This window comes from Podarcis vaucheri (assembly GCF_965113315.1).
Source record: "Podarcis vaucheri genome assembly, chromosome: 15".
NCBI classification, from domain to species: domain Eukaryota; kingdom Metazoa; phylum Chordata; class Lepidosauria; order Squamata; family Lacertidae; genus Podarcis; species Podarcis vaucheri.
Window position 1 is genome coordinate 5,101,770 of NC_138753.1, and position 23,523 is coordinate 5,125,292.

The 23,523-nt window shown below is 45.0% G+C and overlaps 1 protein-coding gene and 1 long non-coding RNA gene across 5 annotated transcripts in view; one reads left to right on the top strand and one right to left on the bottom strand.

The window, feature by feature from the left end:
• The window catches only part of VMP1 (vacuole membrane protein 1), a 117,983-nt gene extending 95,437 nt beyond the window's left edge, over window positions 1-22,546 (top strand). For all 4 annotated transcript variants that reach the window (XM_082201898.1, XM_082201901.1, XM_082201900.1 and 1 more), the window contains exons 11-12: window positions 18,590-18,689; window positions 21,114-22,546. In XM_082201898.1, coding sequence (XP_082058024.1) covers window positions 18,590-18,689; window positions 21,114-21,254 — 241 coding nt within the window. In that variant the 3' untranslated portion in view covers window positions 21,255-22,546. The remainder of the gene's footprint in view (window positions 1-18,589; window positions 18,690-21,113) is intronic.
• LOC309520330 lies at window positions 3,104-18,583 on the bottom strand. Its single transcript, XR_014214203.1, has 2 exons — window positions 15,735-18,583; window positions 3,104-4,526 (listed from the first exon to the last, which is right to left on the bottom strand). It is a non-coding gene; the product is annotated as an uncharacterized lncRNA (long non-coding RNA).
• Window positions 22,547-23,523: the final 977 nt, after the last annotated feature.

Sequence of the window (23,523 nt, forward strand, 5' to 3'; positions counted from 1 at the left end):
CATTGGAGTTGGAGTCCTGCCACGCCTGGTCCAGCTCAACAAGATGCTTTTCATGTGTCCTGGGTACTTTATCTGCCTAAATGCCTGGCAGTGTGCTTGGTTGTATTGAGATATATATATATATGCTAAATGCTAAATACAGCCACACACATACACACTCACACCGCTTAACACCTTAATTTCTGAGTGGTGTACGGTAAGGTTAAAAATGATACAATAAAGAGAGAACCAACCATAAAATCAGTAAGCTTACTTAAATTGCTTGCGAAAATGAAGATATTCAACAACCTTCAATGTAAACAGTATTCTGCTCTTCTGAAGTGCCTTGGTACTAGAATGTGGAGTATGTTTCAAAATGTCAAAGGAGAAAACAATGATTCTGGGGGTATTAGCAGCATGTTCTTTCCTTAGAAAAGCTTGCTCACTTTTCATAGACAAGCTATTCCTGTTTTAGAAAATACATGAATTCCCTATGTTTCCACACACCCCTTCCCAAATGAGTGTCCATCTGTCTTAGGAAGTGATTCAGACTTGTTTTAAAACGAAGAATTTATTGACTCTTACGGGCAGGAAATAGAGCAAGGCTGTAGATAACAAGCATGCAATTATTTTATATTTTTAAATATCTGTTGGCTTGTATCCTGTCTGCCCTGTCCCGTGTTAAAAGGGACAATAGGCAGAGTTTTTAAAAAGAAAAAAATGAATGCCCATTTATAAAGGCATTGACGAATTGATATTGTGCCCATTCCCTTCCTTGCTGCTCCACATGACCAGCAACTGCTGAATAAATTCCGTATTGCACACATTTTTAATACAAATTCCACAAATACATGCAAAGGTATTGAAATCTCCACTCCCCATGAATGCAATTTGCAGAAATCACTTGAAAGTCATGCAGAAATTGGGTTAACCCTGGTGCAGAATCCTGATGTCTTGTTTTGTGTGTGTGTGTGGTTTTTGGTTTTTTGTTTTTGGAAGCTACAGAAAACACCCAGTGCGCGCGCGCGCGCGCGCTCTCTCTCTCTCTCTATATATATATGTAAAAAAAGATAAAGGACCCCCGGACAATTATAGTTTGTGTCCCATCCCCCAATTTTATCAGCTCTGGCCGGCATGGCCAATTGTCAGGGCACAGTTGTAGTTCAGAATATCTGGTGGGCATCAGGTTGAGGAATTATACTTGGTCTTCAGCCTTTTCATTTTGGGGCCCAGCATTAACCCCCCCCCCCAAATGCTATGTGGGACCCACTTTTATTTTGTACTGTATTCTTTCTTTCTTTCTTTCTTTCTTTCTTTCTTTCTTTCTTTCTGTCTTTCTTTCTTTCTTTCTTTCCTTCCTTCCTTCCTTCCTTCCTTCCTTCCTTCCTTCCTTCCTTCCTTCCTTCCTTCCTTTCTCTCCCTCCTCGCATTTCCTCCTGATTTCACTATATCTCTACCCCTTCCCCATCCTAGGTTGAGATTTGACCGGGGTGTGTGTGTGTGTGTGTTATGCTGTGTGTACAGTTGATAGAGCTAATATCCACGATCCTTAGTATTTTCTTGCGTGTATTTTGCTGGGTATGTGTGGATTTGTCTCAAAGATGCTTTTCAGAATCGCAATGTCTTGAAGTAATTGCTCTGGAAGTATGTAAACTAGACATGGGTAGCATTATGCAGAGGAGCTGGAGCATCCAAAGTTACATTCTTGAACAATTCAGTGCTGGAACAAATCTGTTTTTTATAACTTCCGGAGCTTCCAAATGCATTGTCGTTGTTTACAAAATAAAAGTCTATTAGTGCACATTCATCATTGTAATGACCATTCTCAAAGGCAATCTGAAAGGTGGTGCAGTACAGATTTTCGCTGTGAATTAGGATTGCCCCCCCATCTCCTAAACTACTGGAACACTTAATCATACAAAGTAGAAGAGATTCAGGGAAGATCTGTATGCTAGTTCAACTATTATTGTAAACCACTTTGTGAAAGCTTTTTGCCTTGAAAAACAGGGTATAAATAGCTTTTTAAGAAACCTGCTCTGAATGCAGACAGATCCAGGTTTTTATTATTATTTATTACATGTACCATATATTTCCATGTATAAGACACCCCCATGTATAAGACGCCCCTGCTTTTAGGGACCCCAAATTTAGAAAATGGGCATATGCACTATCCATGTATAAGACGCCCCAGATTTTTAACCTTATTTTAAAGTAAAGAAACCTAGTCTTATACATGGAAAAGTACGGTATACAGTATGAAAGCTGATGTTCTGAAGTGAGGGCTCTTCAAAAACACCCATAAATCTTCAGACCAAAACTAGTAGCGTTTTTCGTCCTCACTCATCAACTTTCAAGAGAGTTTCTATCTCCCCCCCCCTTACATTGCTTAATATCTTTGCAAAAGCTTCTATCAGATTCCGAACTTTGTTGGGTGGTTCACCTCAGGCTTCAAAAATGTTCTCGGGAGCTGGGAAGACTTCTGGAATGTCCTGATATCGTTTGGCTTTTATTATTATTATTATTTCTATCTCTCAAACATGACCTCATCTGTGTCTCTCCAGAGTAGCGTATATAAAACCATGTGCAAAAACCACAGGAGGAACCAGAATTTCTTAATCATTATCGGACGCAAAGTGTAGCTCACCCTTTTGCGGTGCACAATGTAAACTTGCTAGGCATGTTCTTCTTCCTGGTAGATTTAATTGAAGACAGCCAGAGTCAAATCTAGGCTGCAGATTTTTTTGCACCATTACCTGGGAGCAAATCCCATCTGAACCAGCGAGGTTTGCTTTCTATGTAAGCAGATCCCATTGGGCTTCTTGAATATCCCCACCCACTTCCAGGCATGGGCTGCAAAAATTTCCTATTATTGCCAGTCGCTGTGCTTGTGGCAACCTATATTTATAAAATTAAATGCATGCACACAATATTTTACTTTATATTTTGGGCAGGGGGGTGTGCAGTGAGAGATTTCCATAGCCGTTCTGTGCTGTATATATTCTTTGAAAGATACACAGTCAAGTGTATTTATTTCCAGCCACTTAAAAACTAAATGTTGCAACCTTGTTTTCTGGCTGCCTTCCCTACCCCACCCACTCGAAGTAAGAAGAACTCTGTCACACGATTATGATGTATAACATATTTATTTATTTGCTCTGTGGTGTTTTTCTTTTATCCAAGCAGATTTAATTAATTTCACTGCAAGGAATATTATTTTTGTTTGGGGGTTTTTTGGGTATCTTTTTCTTGCTTTTTTCTTTTTGAGACTGTCAGCTAAATGACTATGTATGAAATCATAGAGACCCTTTCAGTGTGGGTTGAGGGATTCCCAGCCATTTATTTCTTTTAAGAGCTGTTTCTGCAAACTGAACGTGGGACTAAAGTTTGGCAGACCATACCCCTGTCAAAGGAAGCCAGCCCCCATCCTCCTTTTCACTCCCTCCTCCCTCCTGCAATTTAATAAATTGCTTTGCTATCAAGAGGGAGAGCACTCCCCTCTTTGCAGCTGTTTTAAGCTGCCCGATGGGGAATTTCCAAGCCGTTCCCAACTTCTGCAAAGTGTTACGTGACGCTAGGCAGGAGAGCGGGGTAGTGCCACAGAAAGTAGCTCTGCACTGGAACGTTAAAAATAAAAATAAATTACGACAATGCTTTGCGGTGCATTTCTGTGTAGTTGTCATGGATACGGGCAAGCATGACCCACCTGTCCCCAAAGCAGACCACAAAAGTACTGGCCTCCTCATGAACAGCAGATGACTAGAAATTCATCAATAAAACCATTTGGTAAAGCTGCAGGTACGAAACCTGAAACCGGGTTGCGAGATGGGTCTGTAGGTACCTTTATATATTTCCCTACTGAACACGATGCTGTTTAATCTGAGTATCCAATGTGCTCCAGCATTGCACCAGTGGGTCAAAATTGCGGGGTGGGGGGGAGAGCATGTGGCCCTCCAAATGTCACTGGACTCCAACTCCCATCATCCCCACCCCAGCCGTGGGCTGATGGGAGCTGGAGTCCTGCAACAAGCCATGCAAGTTCAGAACTTTCCCCATCTGCTTGTGTATTGGAATTGCCTTTCCATATGTTTTCAGTCGCTTGCCGTTTGCTGCCCCGGGCTCCTTCTGGGATGTAAATTGAATGAATGAAAAGCAAATAAACACCTTGAGGGCCACAGGCTCCCCACTACCACCTCTGCTGTGGCTTTTCTGAAGCTTTTGTGGCAGCCAACTGGACACAGAGAACATCCAAACCCCTCCTCCAGGTGGGAAGAAGAGCCCAAGCTCAGTATCCAATAGGGAACAAGTCGGAGTTTCCAAGCTCTTCAGAGCAAAGAAATCGAAGGGTTGCACTGGCTTTGTCTTAATGCTTTTGGTTAGGAAAAGATGCTGAAGCCAAGAAGATGTGTAACTGTCTCAGAAGTTTGTCAGTCATGGCATTGGGATCTCTCGTTTTCTCTGCGTGTGCTGTAAGCGACCTCTTCCCACCAAATTCATCCAGTCGGGTTGAAAACATTCTTTACTCAGCCCAGTACGCAAGTTGGGCAACTCTGAAACAGAAGGGGGAAGGGAGAAAGTTCCATTTATTATTTTGAAAAGGAGGCGCAGATGTGAAGGAAATTCTAGACACGTAAGGTCTTTAAACCCTTTTTAAATGGATCGCAGCAGCAGCACAGTAATTGTGGGGTTGAGAGGAGGGTGTGTGTGTGTGTGTGTGTGTGTGTGTGTGTGTGTGTGAAAAGAGCTACAGGGATTTAACCCAGCAGCCGAAAGACAGTTAAGTGTGCGATCAGGAGCTGTGGTCAGTAGGATTGTATTCGAATCTGCAAAGGTCATTGGCCCCAGCCAGCCAGGATTTCTCCTGCAGTGAAATGAATGCAGCGCCTACTGAGAAAAAAGCTCTCACCTGCAGCTATTAATCAAAATATACGCCCAGCAGATGTGCACAAAAACACATGCCCTCGCACACGTTTTCAGGAGCCAGTGTGCTGTAGTGGATCAGATTAAGATCTGGGAGACCAGGGTTCCACTCCACGCATGGTCATGAAGCTCACTCGGTGAGTGATTTGGGGCCAGTTGCGGTCTGAGCCTATCCCCCCCTCGCAGGGTTGTTGTGAGAATAAAATGGGGCTAGGGGAGAACCACATAACTCACCTCAAGCTCCTTGGAGGAAAACGTGTCATGCTGGTGGTGCTTAATGGAGTAACAATAAGCAACAGGCCCCTGCCCCAAAGAGATTACTATCTGTGTTTTATGAGCGCCTAGGGAGAGAGGCAGAGCAAATTGTACTATCTGGTCCTGGGTGTTCTTTCAGTCCAGGGCAATGAACGCAAGAGTATTCGAAAACGGTAATTTGGGCCTCCGGGTATACCATACTAAAACCTGGAATTATTGGGGAAGGAAGGTATTAAGATGATATATGAATGTTCACCATGAATGGAAAGAGGAAGAGTGGGTTTCAGCCCTTAACATCCTTCCCGTTCACTCAGAGGGAAGGTCCACTGTGGAACTTATCCCCAAATATGTGTGTGTAGGATTGGAGCCTTAAAACTAATATAAAGCCAGCAAGATCTGCTTGAACTGAACTTCAGAAATCTCATCACTTCCTTTTGCCAGTGCTGCTGGCAACTATATATAGCAAGTGTGTGTGTGTGTGTGTGTGTGTGTGTGTGTGTGTGTGTATGCACACGCGCGCACACACACACACACTTTTTAATGCTGAAATGAAAGCATATCTCCAGAAAGCAGACTCTCCAAGTCTGTTTGTAAGCGACCTTGGTTTGGAGTGGCAAGCTCCCTTCTGGAGCTGATCCAGAATTTCTGCTGCAGTGTGATCTTTTACAACTGAGTCAAGCTCCTCCAAGTTCTGGGTTTGTTCTGAATCGCCTTGCATCTTGCCTTGGTATTGGCTGAGCGTGGGGGAAAACGGATGGCTTTTTTTTTTTAAAAGGCTGCGAGAACCTTTTATCATTACAGGAAATGACAAATCATTTTTTAAAAATCTAACCGTTAAAAGCCGTTTATATCACCGTCTGGAGGTGGGGGAGTGTCTGTGTGTGGAATTAAATGAGCCATTTCAAGGTTCAGATAAACCAGGTGGAAGGAGTCTGGGTGCGGCAGGGAGCGGGGAATGAGATGCGGATCTTGGAGAACGGATTAGCTACCCCTGCAACAGAGAATGCTTTACCAGGGTCTCCTATTCCCCCCCCCAAAAAAAAATCCTCTTTTGCTTCTCTGCATTTACATAAGCATCTTGTCCCAGATTATTTTTCTTCTTTAAAACGGGAACTTAGCAAGGTTCCTTACAGATCCTTGCCCACCCCACCCCCCAGTTCAGTACTGTATGCACTGACAGGCAGCAGCTCTTCAAGATTGCAGGAGGGAGAGGTTCTTCTTGTAGCCCTGCCTGAAGATGCCAAAGGAGGGGTTAAACTAGAACCCTTCTGTATGAAAAGTAGGTGCTCTAAAACTGGAACTACAGCCTTCCATTTCATATTAAGAGTTGGGAACACAGGAAGCTGCCTTAAAGGTAAAGGTAAAGGGACCCCTGACCGTTAGGTCCAGTGGGGACAACTCTGGGGTTGCGGCACTCATCTCGCTTTATTGGCCGAGGGAGCTGGCATACAGCTTCCGGGTCATGTGGCCAGCATGGTAAAGCTGCTTCTGGCAAACCAGAGCAGCACACGGAAATGCCGTTTACCCTCCCGCCGGAGTGGTACCTATTTATCTACTTGCACTTTGACATGCTTTCGAACTGCTAGGTCAGTGTTTCCCAACCTTTTTTGGGCAACGGCACACCTGTTTAATGAAAAAAATCTCGCGGCACACCACCATTACAGCCCCGTGACGTCAGCGCGCAGCGTCACGCCGGGAGGGACGCACGAAAGTGAAAGTTTTTTCCCTCCCCCTTGCCGGGGAACCTCCAAGCTTTGGGGGTGGGAGGAGGCAGCAGAGCGAGGGACTGAGGGACGGCGGCAACTGAGGCGGCGGCGGCTGTTGTGGTGGTGGCGGCGATAGCGGGCTGAGGAGGGGGCGGCGGCGGGGCTTGAGGAGCCGTCGCCGGGAGTTGCTGCTGCTGCTGTTGCTGCTGCTGCCCGGACATGCCGGCCTCCTCCTCCTCCGCTGTCTCGCGCTCCTCCCTTTTGCACGCGCTGCCCCGCCGCTCGGCACCACCACCGCGGAGCCGCCCCCGGCTCGACGCGGATCCTCGCCGCCGCCGCCTCTCACCGCCCGACTCGCCCGCCTCCCTCCCACGGCACACCAGCCAACGTCTCACGGCACACTAGTGTGCCGCGGAACACCAGTTGGGAAACACTGTGCTAGGTTGGCAGGAGCAGGGCAGAGCAACAGGAGCTCACCCTGTCACAGGGATTCGAACCAACGGCCTTCTGATCAGCAAGTCCTAGGCTCTGTGGTTTAACCCACAGCACCACCCGCGTCCCAGGAAGCTGCCTTAGGCTGCATCAAACCATTGGCATGTCTAGCTCAGTATTGCCTGCTTTTCTAGATGCTTCGGTTGAGCATCCTGCTTTGCTGGGGGGTTGGACTAGATGACCCTGGGGTCCTTTGCGACTCTCTGAGTCTACGACTAGCAGCAGCTCTCCAGGGATTCAGGCTGGGGTCTCTCCTAAAAGATGCTCTTCTACTGAGCAACGGCCCTTCCCTAAAAAAAGAATGCCAAAGGTTCTTGCGTGGCAATTTGGTGGTAAGGGGTGATCTGCAGACTCTTCCACAGGAGGGAATTACCTGTGGTAAAGAGAAGCAGTGTGGTGTAACAGTGCTTAGAGTGTTGGGCTCGGACATGAGAGACCAGGGTTCGAATCCCGACTCAGGACTCAGCCATGAAGCCCACTGGGTGACCTTGGGCCAGTCGCTACCTCTCAGCCCTGGCCTATACCTCTCAAGGGTTGTCATGAGGAGAAGATGTGGAAGGGCGGGAAACCGTGTACACTACTTTGAGCTTCTGGGTGGAAAGTTGAGCTATATAACTGCAACACATAATAAACAAACAGCTCCTCTTTTTTTAAAATAAAAACTCCAGCCACCACTCCCCGCAAGAAAGTACAAAGCCACAAAGAGATGTTGTTCAGCGGTTCGGCCTTGAACAGCTGTTTTTATTCCGGACTCTCTTTTTTTTTAAAGAGTCTGGTGTAGAGTTATTAAAACAGTACCCGTACAGTCATTTGGAACAACTTTGGCCCCAAACATAGAGACCCTGGAAACTTTTAAGCAAAACGTTAGGCTCTGTTTCCTATGATGCTAGATGGAAGCAGAAGTTATGGCAGGCGAGAGGTTGCGGCCCCCAAACCACCCCTGTGCCTGTGTCCCTCCCTCCCTCTCTCCATCATCATGTCCTAGCGATGCTCAGAGTAACTGCACTGAGCATGGGCAGTGGAGGCTGGGCCATTTGGGCAAATGGGGCACTGCCCTGCCAGCCTCAGCCAACCCCTTTGGCATGCTTTCCTACTTGGGTGGGGTATGGATGGTTGCTGCTTCCCCTATTGGGGGGGCAGCAGCTGCAGAAAATGCCAGTTTTGGGATCACCCCCCTAAGACATTCTGCAGGATGCTGCTCCCCAAGCATAATTTCTCCAGGTGAACCAAGTGATCTTACATATTTACCGTATATAGAGCCGGGTCATGTGGCTCCATGTGGAAGCAGAAGGCTTTCCAATCACCTCCTTAGTTTTGAACTGGGGGTGCTGGGGATTGAGCCAGAGTCCTTCTGCGTTGCAAAGCAGGTGCTCTGCACCGAGCTGCGTTCCGTCCCCCAAAAATAAATTATGATTCTAGTCCTCATGGTTCTAAGTGAAAAGTTGGAACATGCCTTCAGCCAAGTCAGGTCATTGGTCCATCCAGCTCATTTATCATTTACAGTGGGTGGGGAAACCCGTGAGCCTGATGTAGCCAATGGGTCTCTCTCTCCCCCCCCCCCCCGCACAGTCTCACTTACAGGCGACAGATTTCTGGGATCAGTCAGAGAGTCTTTCCTACTCTTACCTGGAGATACTAGGGATTGGATCTTCCGCTTGCAAAACAGGCTTGCCATTTTCAGCGAGAATGTCCCCTTTGGCATTCCCATCATGGCGTATCTTTAAGCGAAGGATGTGTACCCACCATGTTTAAAACCCATGGCTTTCCCCCACCAAAAAATAATAATAATAAAAAAATCCTGGGAACTGTAGTGTAAGGGTGCTGGGAATCGTAGCTCTGTAAGGTGTGAACTACGGTTCCCAGGAAGCCATATACCAATTGCTGGAAACCACAGGAGGGGAGAGTGCTCTTGTGGTCGAATCCTGCTTGCTGATTTCCCACAGGCATCCGGCTGACTAATGTGAGATCAAGATGCTAGACTAGTGCTTTAAATGAAGATGTAAATGTACACAGCCAAGAGCATCACTAGGGCATTTAGCTAGTCTGCGCAGACACCCCTTCTTACTCCTCACGTCTTTGTTTCTCCTTCCAGAGCAGGGTTGTGAGATGAGATATGTGACTCATTCTTAAGTCACCGATCAATGTGCATCTTGCCGCGTATAGTTTGCATGATGTACATCACCTTACGGCGCCTGCCTTCCTTCCTTCGAGGTAACATGTTTCAACGATCTGCTTCTGCAATACAATTTCAAAGGGAGCAGAGTCCGTTGGCCACATCTGACGCCTGCAGTCCTGACTCACTCAGGTTGTCAAAGGGAGAGCCAGGAAGAAGCCTCAGGGTTGTGAGGTCAAATTCCCCGGCACCACCATGGCAAAAACTAATAGGCCTGGGGCTGGGAATATGATACCTGCTTTCTGCTGCCCACTGGCACTCAGGTTTCTAGTCCTTGTGGTTTTGCAGAATTAAGTGGGGAACTGCTGGCTAAAAGAGGTATTGGGGGGAATGGCATAGCTGGGTGTTGACTACATACTTTGTATGCATATCTTCAGGCAATCTTTAAAAGTACAGTGGTACCTCGGGTTACATACGCTTCAGGTTACATACGCTTCAGGTTACAGACTCTGCTAACCCAAAAATAATACCTCAGGTTAAGAACTTTGCTTCAGGATGAGAACAGAAATCGTGCTCCGGCGGCGCAGCAGCAGCAGGCCCATTAGCTAAAGTGGTGCTTCAGGTTAAGAACAGTTTCAGGTTAAGAATGGACCTCCGGAACGAATTAAGTACTTAACCTGAGGTACCACTGTACCTCGTTGGATGAGACCAAGGTCTAGGGGTGAGGGACCTGTGGAGGTCTGAGCCCAGGGTCTTTTGCAGTGTGCCCCCAATCATCCTCCTCTTTATTTTAAAAAATAGCTTGCAGGCACCTTTTTCCTTTGGTTCCCTAAATTTGCATTGATGCACATGCAAACCATATGCAAATGTGTGTCTTGAAAGACCCTGCCTGGGAGTAAAATACACTGCCAAGTAGAGTCAGCTGTTCCGTGCCCGATGGGCCAGCAGTCTGCTTAAGAGTGAGGTGTTTCCTTTTGTATCAGAAACAAAGAGGCAAGCAAAGAGCCAAGATGCCAATCTAAACTCCCTTTCACACACACCTCCCTTCTCTGTGGTTGTATGGGAGGAGGGTGATAATCCATTCGTGGCTGGTGTGCTGCTAGATTTCATGCTTTCGCCCATCTCCAACCTCGCCACTGTCCTGACCTGTCCAGGTAAGCTGGTTTCAGGAGGGTGGCTCTGCAGCTCTGCATTATCACACCAGCCACTCCTGGAAAGGAGACCCTTCATTCATCATCTCCAGCCCCTGCCATCATTCTGTTCACTTTCAAAACTGTTCTGTGTGAACAGAGGGGAAAGCAGGTACAGTGGTACCTTGGGTTAAGTACTTAATTCGTTCCGGAGGTCCGTTCTTAACCTGAAACTGTTCTTCACCTGAAGCACCACTTTAGCTAATGGGGCCTCCTGTTGCTGCCGCGCCGCTGGAGCACAATTTCTGTTCTCATCCTGAAGCAAAATTCTTAACCTGAAGCACTATTTCTGGGTTAGCAGAGTCTGTAACCTGAAGCGTATGTAACCTGAAGCGTATGTAACCCGAGGTACCACTGTACTAATCACCTACTTAACTCCCCTAGTTGAAATCTTCTAGCACCTCTTTCCCAATGGATATGGGGACAGGGGCTCAATATTTGTCTGCTGTAGGTTAGTTACCTTCTTTTTAAAACTTTCAGAATTGGTAGGTGAACTGTTGTTTGAACAGAATGCTTTTCAATGCACACTTTTGTCAGTGGTTTTAGGAACTGTGAACCACGGCTGATGGAGAAAGAGAGGAGACTAGAAAGTGTTAGGTTGATGGATAGAGGCAGCCAAGGTGAGGGAGAGGGGAGGATGGAACAGAGAGGAGAAAATGGCGAGAAATTGTCGGAACAGGAGAGGAAGCGATAGGCAGAAGAGAGAGGGAGAGAGTCAGTCCTGTGTTGCTGCGTGGAGTTTAAAAAAACAGGTCCAGAGTCTGCAAAAGTTGACAACCACTGCTTTAGAGCGTGAGAATTTTCTGAAGTAGGAGCGCAAGGGCTTGTGGTGCCCGAGACAGAACGCCACAGAAAAATCCCACCCAATTACTGGAATGGCAAACCAACCACTGCTTTTCACTCTGAGGCTTTCAGATACGCCATCGCCATCTCCTTAAGCTTTCCATCCTCATGAGGGCTAGTTACTTTCCCTCTTTTTTTAAACAACAACCAAAAACAACAGCAACCTGCAGCTCTCAGAAGTGCATTTGGCCGGCTGCTTGAAGGATGTTCAGCATCCTTAAATGCAACATGTGCTTCCTTGTCGGTGAAAGCTGGCAAGAAATGTCCAGAAGCGTTAGTCCGGAGTACAATGAATTCTGGACAGGACAGGCCATCTGGCTTGTAAAAGAAAAGACCGAGGAGCTTAACTATATTTAGCACTTAGGACTGCGCTATTAAACAATTTGGAACCGGTTTCTGTCTGTTGCTTATTAAGAAAAGGGACACCGGGCAATGTAAGATCGTTGACCCATTTGGCTGTTAGAATAAAGAACAGGGTCCAGTTTCTAGCCAAACAGTGACCAGTTCCAAATTCTTAATAGAGAAGCGTTCGTTGTTCCCAAAGAACAGCAGAGATTTGTAATCCACATAATTGGCTGTTTAAAAGTTACCTTGTGTACTTCTGCAGTTGAAATATTGATGATGCTTCCATATTCCTGCAATACCGTGTACTATGCAAACTTTAAGGGACGCAGATGGCGCTGTGGTCTAAACCACAGAGCCTAGGGCTTGCCGATCGGAAGGTCGGTGTTTCGAATCACAACGATGGGGTGAGCTCCCGTTGCTCGGTCCCTGCTCCTGCCAACCTAGCAGTTTGAAAGCACGTCAAAGTGCAAGTAGATGAATAGGTACCGCTCCGGCAGGAAGGTAAACGGCGTTTCCGTTTGCTGCTCTGGTTTCGCCAGAAGCGGCTTAGTCATGCTGGCCACATGACCCGGAAGCTGTGGACAAATGCCGGCTCCCTCGGCCTATAAAGCGAGATGAGCTCGCAACCCCAGAGTCGTCCATGACTGGACCTAACGGTCAGGGATCCCTTTACCTTTTTGCAAACTTTGGAACTTGGGGCACAGGGTTCCCCAAAGCAGATGGGATTTTGATTTTATAAGTGCAAGGGGAGAAATGGGCAGAGGGGATTGCCTCGGGACGTTGTCAAAATTTGGAATATCGAGCCAGCAAGCAAAGGGGTGTTGATCCCACTAGGGTGGGGTGTCAGTTGTAATAGTGCTTCATTCGTTCAGATGAGGGTTTGATGGAAGGGCACATTTCACTGCGCAGTGTGTGGCTAGAAACCTGGGCTGTGGGATATCTGGATTAGGATCTCTGCTCAGCCATGAAGTTTCTGTGCCACTGCCAGAGTGACTCTCTCAGCCTAACTTACTTTGCAGGGTCATTGTGAGATTAATGAAGAGATGATGTATGCTTTCTTGAGCTCCTTGGGAGAAGGGTGGATATCAATGTGATAAAGGCAATAATGATTATGGCATGATTCCGCCAAGTTTCAATCCCACTGATTTCAATGGAATAAAGCATGTTTTTAACTGTCACACTGAAATCCATGCATCATGCAAAATGTTCAACTTTCAGCATAGTGGCTTTTTAGTTTTAATGTCTGTGAAGGTGATATTAACAAATGGTCTTCAAAGACTGGAGACTATAAATAATATTTTTTCTATTTCTGATCTGCCCAGCTATTTATGAAACTGTTTTAATTGCATGCAAAATTAGATACTTAGTGCCAAAAGGCAGTACAGTATAAGCAATTCCAAATAAAATTTGTTGCAATGACGGACAAAACAGTTTTTAGATATTAAATACACTACCATTGTTTTCAGCCTTTTTGATAGAAATGTGTCCTTTTGTTCAGATGACAGTAATCAGAACAGATCCCCCCCCTCAAAGGACACATTTTGGGTGATGGTAGCTATCCTGAAAACAGATTATAATTTAAAATCATAACCACCATCACTGGCACATTGTTACGTTTCACAATATGAAATGTTTTGTAAGCCAAAATATACATTTCCCATTTTTTTTATTTGGTCATTTAACTGGATTTAGTACTTGTAGTAGCCTTGAAACACAAACACAAAAAAGTACAAGAAATTAAACTGCAAATTGTATTTTATTTATATTCCCATATGTCTTCATAAAATCAGGGTTGCTAAAGGTATTTTAAAAATCTAGGTTTTATTAAACTTTTAGCAAACAGTGGCCACGATCCAGTACCTTCAGACATGCCAATTGATTTCAGAGGTTTCGGCATTGAGTGGTGACTAGGTATCTCATATCACTTGAGTGTAACAGAAATAAATTAAGCTGAGGTACAATCCAGTTAAGTTCCATCAAATTGAAAGGTAAAATTAGGGTTGCCCACTCTGTTCCGTGGGGATCAGAAGTACTTAGATGAATCACACACTCTTGGTTTTCTTAGAAAAAGGAAATTGAGGCTGTAATCCTTGATTTCCTTTTTCTAAGAAAGTGTTGCATGTAGAATTAGTCCCGTTGGCCTCAATTTACGTACAGGATTGCATTGTAAAACAGTTAACAGTGATTGTAGTACTTCATTTAATTGCATAAATTTTATTCTAATTCATCATTCAAAATTAAAAAAAAGTCCATTGAGGAGCATACTTTACAAACACTTATTGTAGTAAAGAAGAATACTTTTTTAAAAATCTACTATAGGAATACCTTACACTTTTATAGCCAGTTGTCACTCAGTTTCTTCTAAAGCGAAATTTAAGGTGAGTTTGGAACATCCTTCTCAAGGAACACCATAATTTTTACTTCCTTTTCCCCCCCTTTTTGCTTTTTAGATATAAATTTGCCTTTGTTGTTAGTAGCTGACCTGGGTCATTCTTTATATATAAATCCAGTAACTGACTCCTAGCTAATTCATTAATAATTCTAGGGATGTTTAAAATTTTGATCATAAGAATTTCTCAGGGCTTGAGGCTGTTCATATCCACCATCAGGGTTGTAATAACACATTGGCTTCTCTGACAGTATGACCCTACTACTCAGAAATAAGTCCCATTGAATTAAATCGGGCTCATTCCCAGGGAAGTAGGTATAGGATTGGCACTTCAGTAACCTATATGGACAACACCCCCCAATTTTTATTTTTATTTTGCTTTTAAGATAAGCTACTATTTTAAAAGTAAAATCTGTAGAAGTTGAGATTTATTTATTTTTGCACTGCATGGATAGTAGCCCTGGGTAGTAAGCCTTGCTGACCAGTATTTATTTTTATTTTTATCTTTTGAATCTAGAAAGCCAGAACTATGTTACTACTCTGCAGTTTTGCCCAACGAAAGGCACAGTGTAGTAACACATTGACACCGCTGCGGTCATTGTCCGTGCCAGGCAAAGGCAGATTTCTTGAAATAATACCTGAAATATCTGTCACTGACTGAAAAAGTAGCTGAAGCAAGGACTTATGTTCTTCCACTCTATAAAGCGTAATGCACATGGATGGTGGAATAATGGTAATAATAGTAAGGGCATCACTTTGATATATATATATTGGTCAAATGCACATTTTGGAGGACACATCTTTCAGATCCTCTGTTGACTGACTTTAATAAAACCCATGCCATCTAGAAAGTTTTTACTCAAATTCCATAATGTGTTGTTTTGTTCCCTTTTAATTGGATAATGGGAAAATCATTTCAGCTGTTCTCAGTTTCGGTTTCTAACCCTTTTGGCATTTGGAAGAGTCTTACGTAAATGAAGAATAAGTATGTAAAATGCTAATTAATAAACCAAACTTAATTGCAGAGGGTTTTTTTAAAAAAAAATCAAACTGAGTGAACGGAAGCTACAGCCTTTTAACATTTAAAATAAATAAAAATTCTCCTCTGTATTAAAAACGCATGGTGTACATTTCCTGGACAAGCTGTAAATTTTCAGTAGATAACACTCAGTTGTGTAATTTCATAAACAGCTCCCGAAAGACCACAGAATAACTTAATAAAATTTATACTGTGCAATGGATTTACAAGGTTGTCATTCTGCACCGTTTTCTGTTACGGGAAAAGGGATATAAAAAAGAGAGAGAATAAAACTGAGCATCAGGAAGAAAATGTACCCACCCAATCCTGAACAATGCAAACTTTGTTCAGCAATTAACTTTTGATGGCAAATGGATATCGGCTCTTGCAATTAAAAAGACCTGAATAATTTCTTTTGCCAGTCATTCAACTCTCACCATCTAAGTATTTCCTACCTAATGCAGGTTTGTTCAAGCAAAAGCATTACCTTTTCAAAAGCTCTTTTCTCTGTTGGACTTCTGTGTCATCTGAAATCTTAACCCGAGTGTGATTTTTGAGAATACGGTGACTCGTTTTTGCTGGACGAGTCATTCTGCACAATCATAGCAGGGAGATGAGTCTTCACTTTGGTTTTGCAGACTTTCCTAAGCTGACATAATTTTTACCTTAATCACACTACCTTGGGGAGAAAATGTTTTTTAATTATAAAGGAAAATATACCACTACCAAACCTGGTTCCCAGTTTGTGTTCACTGTCCAATCCTTGAAAATATATATATATTTAAATCAAGTACTTTACTGTATGCTGAAATTTAAAAATCATGGGTTGCATCCAATTTACTTTGAATGTGATTAACATGGACATAGCCATAGCTAGGTTTTTAAGGACTGATGAAGAATGCAGTATAAATTCAGGGGAACAGCAGCTTTGGCAAGGATAATTTTTATTTAAAACAGATTTAACCCCTAAAGGAAAATACATGTATGTGCATTACGATAAGAGTTGCTTGAAACTTTCCAAAAGGATCAGTAGATCCAAACTGGAGAAATGTACATAAATTATATAGGTGATATCAAATTAAGTCAGAATACATCAGTTGAAATTAATGGAACTTGAGATGCTGTTAGATCTACCGAGTATGACTAGCATTGTCTATTGCTTTTCATATTTCCCATGAAAAGAGCAATGAAAAAAAATATTAAATTTTTAGTTGGCTTGTAAAAAAAACCTTTTGTCTCCAAGGAAAACGAAGAAGGGCTAGGTCCCACTTTATATTGACCGCATTCTGTGGCACCTCTTAGCTAGAATTTGTCAAAAGGGGCTTTTTCCTTTGATTTCTTTTTTGTTTCGCTTTTCAAGGGAGGGGGAAGATCGCTTTAGCATGGCCTGTGAGACACAGTGAGAGGACTTCCCCCCAAAATGTGGGAGGGAGGCAGCTGTGCCCCCACAACTAGACTTCTGCCCTCAGCTGTGATGGAGCATGCTATCCTGTGGCCAGTGTTGAAGCAAGTTTTAACTACTAGCCCAGCTGGCTTTTGTATGCGGACTTATGGTCATTGTGTCTAATGGCAGAGCCGGCCCTCTTCAAGCGCTGTGCTGCCTTTAGTGTCTTACTTTAGTGTCTTAATTGCATTCAAAAGAGCAAAGCAACAGAGCTTCTCGATTCATTTCCTCATTACCTTTTTACATCCTGCCACTTTTCCAGGAGGCTCAGTTAGTTGCCTGGGTGCAGGGGCTCCTGCCTTCTGCTCCCCCCTCGGTTTCATCCTCCTCGGCAGCCGTATGAGGTAGGACGAGCTTGAGAGGCTGAGCATTGCGGCCGAGTCAGGATTTGAACCTGCCTCCCCCACCCCTGCCCAAACCCACCTGCTCTCAACTGGGAGCTTAGCATCCTAATCCTAAACAACACATGCAAGCCCTTCTGATTTCAGTGGCACATACAGTACTTGCAGGGAGGGGAGAGGCGGGAGAATTTATCTAATCATATGGAACTTATCAGCCTCTGAGGGCATCTCCTTGTTCTGGCAAAACTGTCCTTGGCTGACTTCCTTTCTCCCCACCTTTCAAGCTATTCTTCATCACTCTCTACTCAGGTGATGGAGGGACACCTTTCCCCTCCATCCACACCTATATCCCTGTAAACATATTGCCTGGATGATCTTCAGTTGCCACTTTCAGAAGCAAATAGCCATTTCTGCACTGAGAGCTAGCCTTTCCACCACGCCGTACCCTGTTGGGAAACCAGAGATATCTGGGAAAGCGTGTGTGTTTTTTAATCAGTTTTCCTTATTCCTCCCAAGGTAAGGTGTGTTCCGTAACTATCATTTGCTTGCAGTCATTGGCCATAAAGTATGAAATGATTCAGAAGGAAAAGTTCACAGCTTTTCCTTTGTTCCTTGTTAATCAGCCACTTTTTTTTTCTTCTCCTTTTATTGCCTGGCTTCTTTCTCTCCCCCCCCCTTTTTTTTTTTTTTTTTTGGTGGGAGGTGCCTTTTTGGAATTGGCTAATGCATTTATTTTATTTTATTGGACCAGGGAGTGTGTGAAGGGGGGTGGAGAGAATGGATGGATAGATGGATGGATGACGCAGGAATTGTCCTAATAAGGACTTGGTTGGAGCAAAGGCCCGCCTCCTTTTGAGCCGATGGGGGCAAGTCACAGAGGTGGGAGGAGGGGGGGCGGGCAGTTTCTTTTTTAAACTGGGGCGAATGACACAAGCCCAAGTCATTTCCTTGCTAATCGGTTCAAACCAGTTCTTACAGGAACCCTTGGTGATAAATGGTTGGGACTTCTCAGAAGTCACTCCATTTGAACTCCTGGCATTGAGCTCGCTCTCAGGCTTGGCTTTCAGGAAGAACAGTTAGCAATATAACCTCAGACCTCCTGCTTCTCTCTGCTGCCTCCGATCTAGCTAACCGGCATTTGGCTGCCCAAAAACATTTGCTATTTGGGCTTTTTTCCCCTTCCCTTCCCTTTTCCTTCCCTTTCTCTTTCTCTGTCTCTTCCTTCCTCTCTCTATCTTTAATTTTATTTTATTTTTTGCGAGAGGAGAGTTTTCTGTACTTCCAAACCATCAGGAAAGCCGATAACCACGTGCTATTTCTTTTTTAAAAAACCCCAAAGACCCGTGGTTCTTCCACGTGCCTCCGGTTTGATCGCCCCCACTTCCTTAAGCTGTGATTTTGAATTTTGGCGGTAAGTTTTTCCCCACCCCACCTGAATAATATTTTTTCCCTTCTTTTGCTCTTTTCTTCCACCCTCTCTTCAACCAACCCCCAAACCCGGCTTTACCCTTTTCCAATGTTCTGCCTGAATTGCTCTTTTTGGGGGACCCGACCTAGCGCCGTCCCCAGCGTAGGCCCATCTCTCCAAAAGCCCTTTCAGCAATATTTGGAAACTCAGCGGCTGAAGCTTCACCACAAAGCGGAAGGAGCACCCCAGGTAAGAAATTACTGCCTTGTTATTTCTGTTTTCCTGACTTCACCACCCCCCACCCCACCTTCTGCCCGGGCCGCTTCCTGTATTCTGGGATTAGCTTCAGGCTTTGAATTTAAAGATCCTCTTAGGGACAGCAGCCTAGTCTGTCACATTGTAGCTTTAAAAAAAAAAAATCGCCTGAATGATGGGGAGAGTTGCTGTAGCACTCAGGTCCGGGGGGGGGGGCTTCCCACTGGAGCGCCTGGGTGTCCCCTGTGCTGACCAGATCCAGTTCTTTTGATGTTCTTACAATTGGCTTTTAAAAAGAGAGAGGGTGGGGTGAAGAGCTGGTCAGCAGTCCTTAAAATTGAACCTTTTAAAATGATGGTTAGAAGACTGTCCCAGAGGTCTGTTTTAGGAAGCAAGCCAACCCCGAGGAGGGAGGGGGCACTATTACATGACCCTAAATGAGTTGTCGCCAACTCATTTTGACTCAGGGTAGACCCATTAACGCTAATGGGCCTTTTTTTTTTTTGTCATGTGCATGGTTTTCAGTGGGTCTACTCTTGAGCCAGGACTACCACGGGTTAATTTTGTGCCCTTCCGTGTTGGAATACTCCAAAAGCAAACAAACGTAGGAGGGCGATGATCCGGCAAGATCAAGATTCCTCTCAACAGGAATACCCTGGTGATTAGTATTTTCTCTGGGGGCTGCAATTCCCTATCAGCCCCAGGCAGCGCTGCCCAATGGTCGGAGGTGATTGCAGCAGTGGCCCAACAACGCTGGTCTGGCCGGGGGGAGGTTGCCACAAGCTCGTCATCCCTCCCCTAACCCTAAACCGAGTGTGTCGCAGAGCGTCCAGCACTCACGGGCATCCGGAGTCTTGTCCCACCTGGGAAAGTCAGGCAGCCTTCAGGTACCAGGAAGCCGACATCAGGGGGAATTATGTGAATGACCCATTCTGAAAATGCTGCTGCTCGCTGCTGCCCTCTCTTGACCCCGAAGGGGAACGCCCAGGCTTCTCCCCTCTCCAGCCCTCTTTCCGGCAAATGTTTTAAGAGCAGTTCTTTTTCTGCTGCGTCAGTCGCGGGTTGCACAACCCCGATGCCAACCGGAACAGGCTGCAAACAAAACAAAAGCGAGGGGCGGCCTTTCGCGGAACTCCGCTGCCAGCCAATGGCTGCACTGCGCACGGGGCGCGGCGGATTCTTTCTATTTCTTTATTGTCCCGAGTGTGAACTCTCGGGATCCAGGCAGGGAGAGGGGCGGGGGACGCGCCAGGAGGGCAGATCGCCCTTAGTTAACCCCTTGGAGGCGCCTGCGCTCGAGCACCCAAAAAGCAGGGGCGGAGAGCAGCCGGGGAGGTCCGTAGCTCTGTGCGGTAGGCGATCTGCCTTGCCTGCAGAAGAGATCCCAGGTTCCAAGTACCCCTCCCAAAACCCCAGAGAGCTGCTGCCAGTCAGTGTAGCCAATCCTGAGCTTAGATGGGCCATTGGTCTGTTTTGATGGAAGGTTGCCCCGGCTGGTTTCGCACTAGCTTCTGTTACACCGTGTTTCTCATCCATTGTGCCAGTAGCTTTCGAACAGACTTGGCATTTGCATACAGTAAAGTCCAGGGTCCCCACCCAATTCAAAGCATGGAGTGATGGGCAATGCGATTGCCTTCCCCCTGCAGACAATGCTCGGCTAGATAGATTAAAAATCGTCTGAGCCAGCATAGGGCTGCTTTAAACCAGAGTTGGATCTTTGTTCCACCTAGCTCAGTATTATCTACACTGGCCAACAACAGCGACTCACTAGAGGCTTTCAGGCAGGAGTGTTTCTGAGCCTTACCTGGAGGCACCAGGAATTGAATTCGGGTCCTTCTGTGTGCAAAGCAGATTCTCTGCCCTGGAGCCCTTCCTCAGAAGCAATTTGGGCCTTCTTCAGTTAGCTTTCCCTGAAGGACTCACTCCTTTTGCTCATCTACCCCTGCATTGTGGGACTCAAGTCTTGTAGGGAACGTAGGAAGCAGCCTTGGACCAGGGGTCAGGGTTTTTAACTACCCTACCTGGCAGTGACTTGCCCTCCTTCCCTGAGCCCTTTTGACCAGAGATGCAGAGAATTTGAAACTTCCACTGTCAAAACAGGTCCTCCTTCCCTGAGCTATATAGGGCCAATTCTGGATTTCCCCCGGGGCAATAGAGAAGACCCAGCAAATTTGGCCTGTGTCTGCATGTAGTATCCCCCAGAACTCTTCTCGGGCTCTATGGCAAATAAGTCAGAAACTTGAAAGCCCTTAAGTGAGCTAGGTGGGCATTTTTGGAAGTGGGGGAGAAGTTAACCATTCCCTGTCAGTCCAAGCAAATTTTTTATCTGTGTATTCTAACCTGGATTCTCTCCTGCCTTTCTCTCTCTCTTTCTCTCTCTCTCTCTCTCTCTCTCTCTGCTTTTTTCTTCATCTGCAGAGCGAAAACTGGCTGTCGTGGATGTTTGAAAAGTTGGTTATCGTCATGGTGTGCTATTTCATCCTGTCCATTATAAACTCGATGGCTCAGAGCTATGCTAAGCGTCTCCAGCAGATGTCCTCTGAGGAGAAAACCAAATGAGCTCCGGGGAAGAGGGAGACGGACCCCAAATTTAATTGGGACGACCAGCCTCGCATTAAAAAAAAAATATCAAAATCGGCATTATTTGAAATTGGAGGGTGGGTGAGAGGGTTGTGGGGTGTTTTTTATTATTATTTTTCAAAGTAACTCTGCCGATTAGTAAACATTTCTCATTGATTGCCATTTGTAAAGGTAATGTACATGCTTCTGTTTATTTCATCCAAGTTGGAATATAAGGGGAGAACATTGCCTCCTATTTTAAATTTATATTTCCAGTGGATTATATCTAACATTCATCCTCAGAGTAGACCCACTGGGTGGTATTCCATCCTAGTCCTACTCAGACTCAGTGAAACTAATGACCAGGACTTTGGACTTGGTTGAATACAGTCCATTGAACTTATTAACATGGATCCATTAACCTTCAATGGACCTAGCTGAGTAAAAATTACTTGAATACAGCCCAATATCACAGATTTTTCTTTTTTTAACAGGCAGCACAACTCTGGACTGTAACTTATAGACCCAGCTTGCCACTAAGTTTTTTCTAAAAAAAATATTAAAAAGTCCAAAGTTGGTAGCTCCATCTTCTCCCCTGAGATGGTCACATGTCCATCCCAGTCTTAACATTGAATAAATAGTCTTAGATTGGCTAGCAGACTTGCATGACCCTCGTGCTAACATCTGGGTTCTTCAAAGGTTCTCCATTACATGTTGGGTGGGGTGGGTGGAATCTCAGATTTTTTTAACTTCATAATGGTTCTGAGCAGAGTCACTGGTGCCATCTGCTGCTGGAGTTCTCTTTTCTTTTTTCCATTAAAAAGAAAAAAAAATCTGTATATTTAGAATGACGTAAAGATGATAACAGAAGAAATATATATAAAATCACCTTGGATCATTCCAGACCTTCTTGTCTTGGTCTTTTAAAGTTCTTCCTCCCCCTCCTCCTCCTCTTTACCCTTTTGTATTCCTGTTTTCACCTTCATTTTATTTTGCAAAGTTTTATCTCCCTCCAGAGTCTCTCTGATCCTCTGGAGCTCTTTGTTCTTTGATTTCTCCCCTCCCGCAAGAACTTCTCACTCAAGGAAATAGAAAAGTGTTGGGACCTTGACACGGTTTGGTTAATTTTATTTATTTAACTGACAAGTAGCCCGTTGTGTTGGGTTTGTTTGTGTTTCTTTTTTAAAAACGGTTAACTTGCGATGTTTTGCATAGCATCGTTAGGAAATGCACAGGAAGGTGTCTTGCAAGGTGCAAGAAGGGTGACTGGAATAAACAACCATTCAAATATCTTTTTAAATGCCTTTTTCTTAAACAGAAGTTACAATTGTGTATATTGTGTTTTGCTTTTGCTTTAAAGCCTGCAGAAAATGCAACACTTTTTGCCACAACCCAATAAATCGCCTCTGCTCCCATTGCGTAAGTAGGCACTGTTGCTTAGAGGCTGAGTACATCATCTCCAGCTAGCACTTGGGAAAAGCCCTTGCCTGAATATCCTGGGGAGCTCCTGCCAATCTGCATGGACGAGGGAACTTGTGACTCTCCATAAGTTATTGGACTCCAGCTCCCATCGTCCCCAGCCAACATGGCTCAAGGGGCAGGAATGATGGGAGTTGCTAGTTCAGCAGAATCTGGAGGGCCACAGGTCTCCTGTCCCCATTTTAGACAGTCCTATGCTAGGTGGGCCAAGGGTCTTGTGCAATATCAGGCAGCTTCCTCAGTTTCCTATAAAGCAGGAGACATTGATAGTTCCCCTAAATATCAGGTGGGGCCCCTTAAAGAGGTATCCCCCTCCTAGATGACTGCCCACCCTATTTTGGCTTGCATGCAGAGGTAATGCTGTGCCTCCCCTTTCCCAACATTGCAGGGCAGAGACAGGCCTCTGATTGTTCCGTGTGCCTTCAGTTTCGTTTATTTTTCAAGCTTCCCCAGGGCCCTTAATTCACACATTTTCTCTTCTCTTGGAGGAAGGACCATATAGCTCCGTGGTAGAACATGCTTTTGGCATGCAGAAGGCCCTGGGTTCAATCCCTGGCATTTCCAGGAGGAAAATATCCATGTAAAATGCTGGAGAACCAGTAGACAATACGACTCTAAATTGACCCAATGGTCTAGCTCGGTAGAAAGCAGCTTCCTGAATTCCTGTGATGTAGAATAAGACAGAAAAGCCTATCACTGGTTTGCCTTAACAATTAAGAGGGTTTCCTGGGACAAAATATAAGACCTTGTACGTTATTTCTCAAACCATGCCAGGAAACCTGTTTTCCCT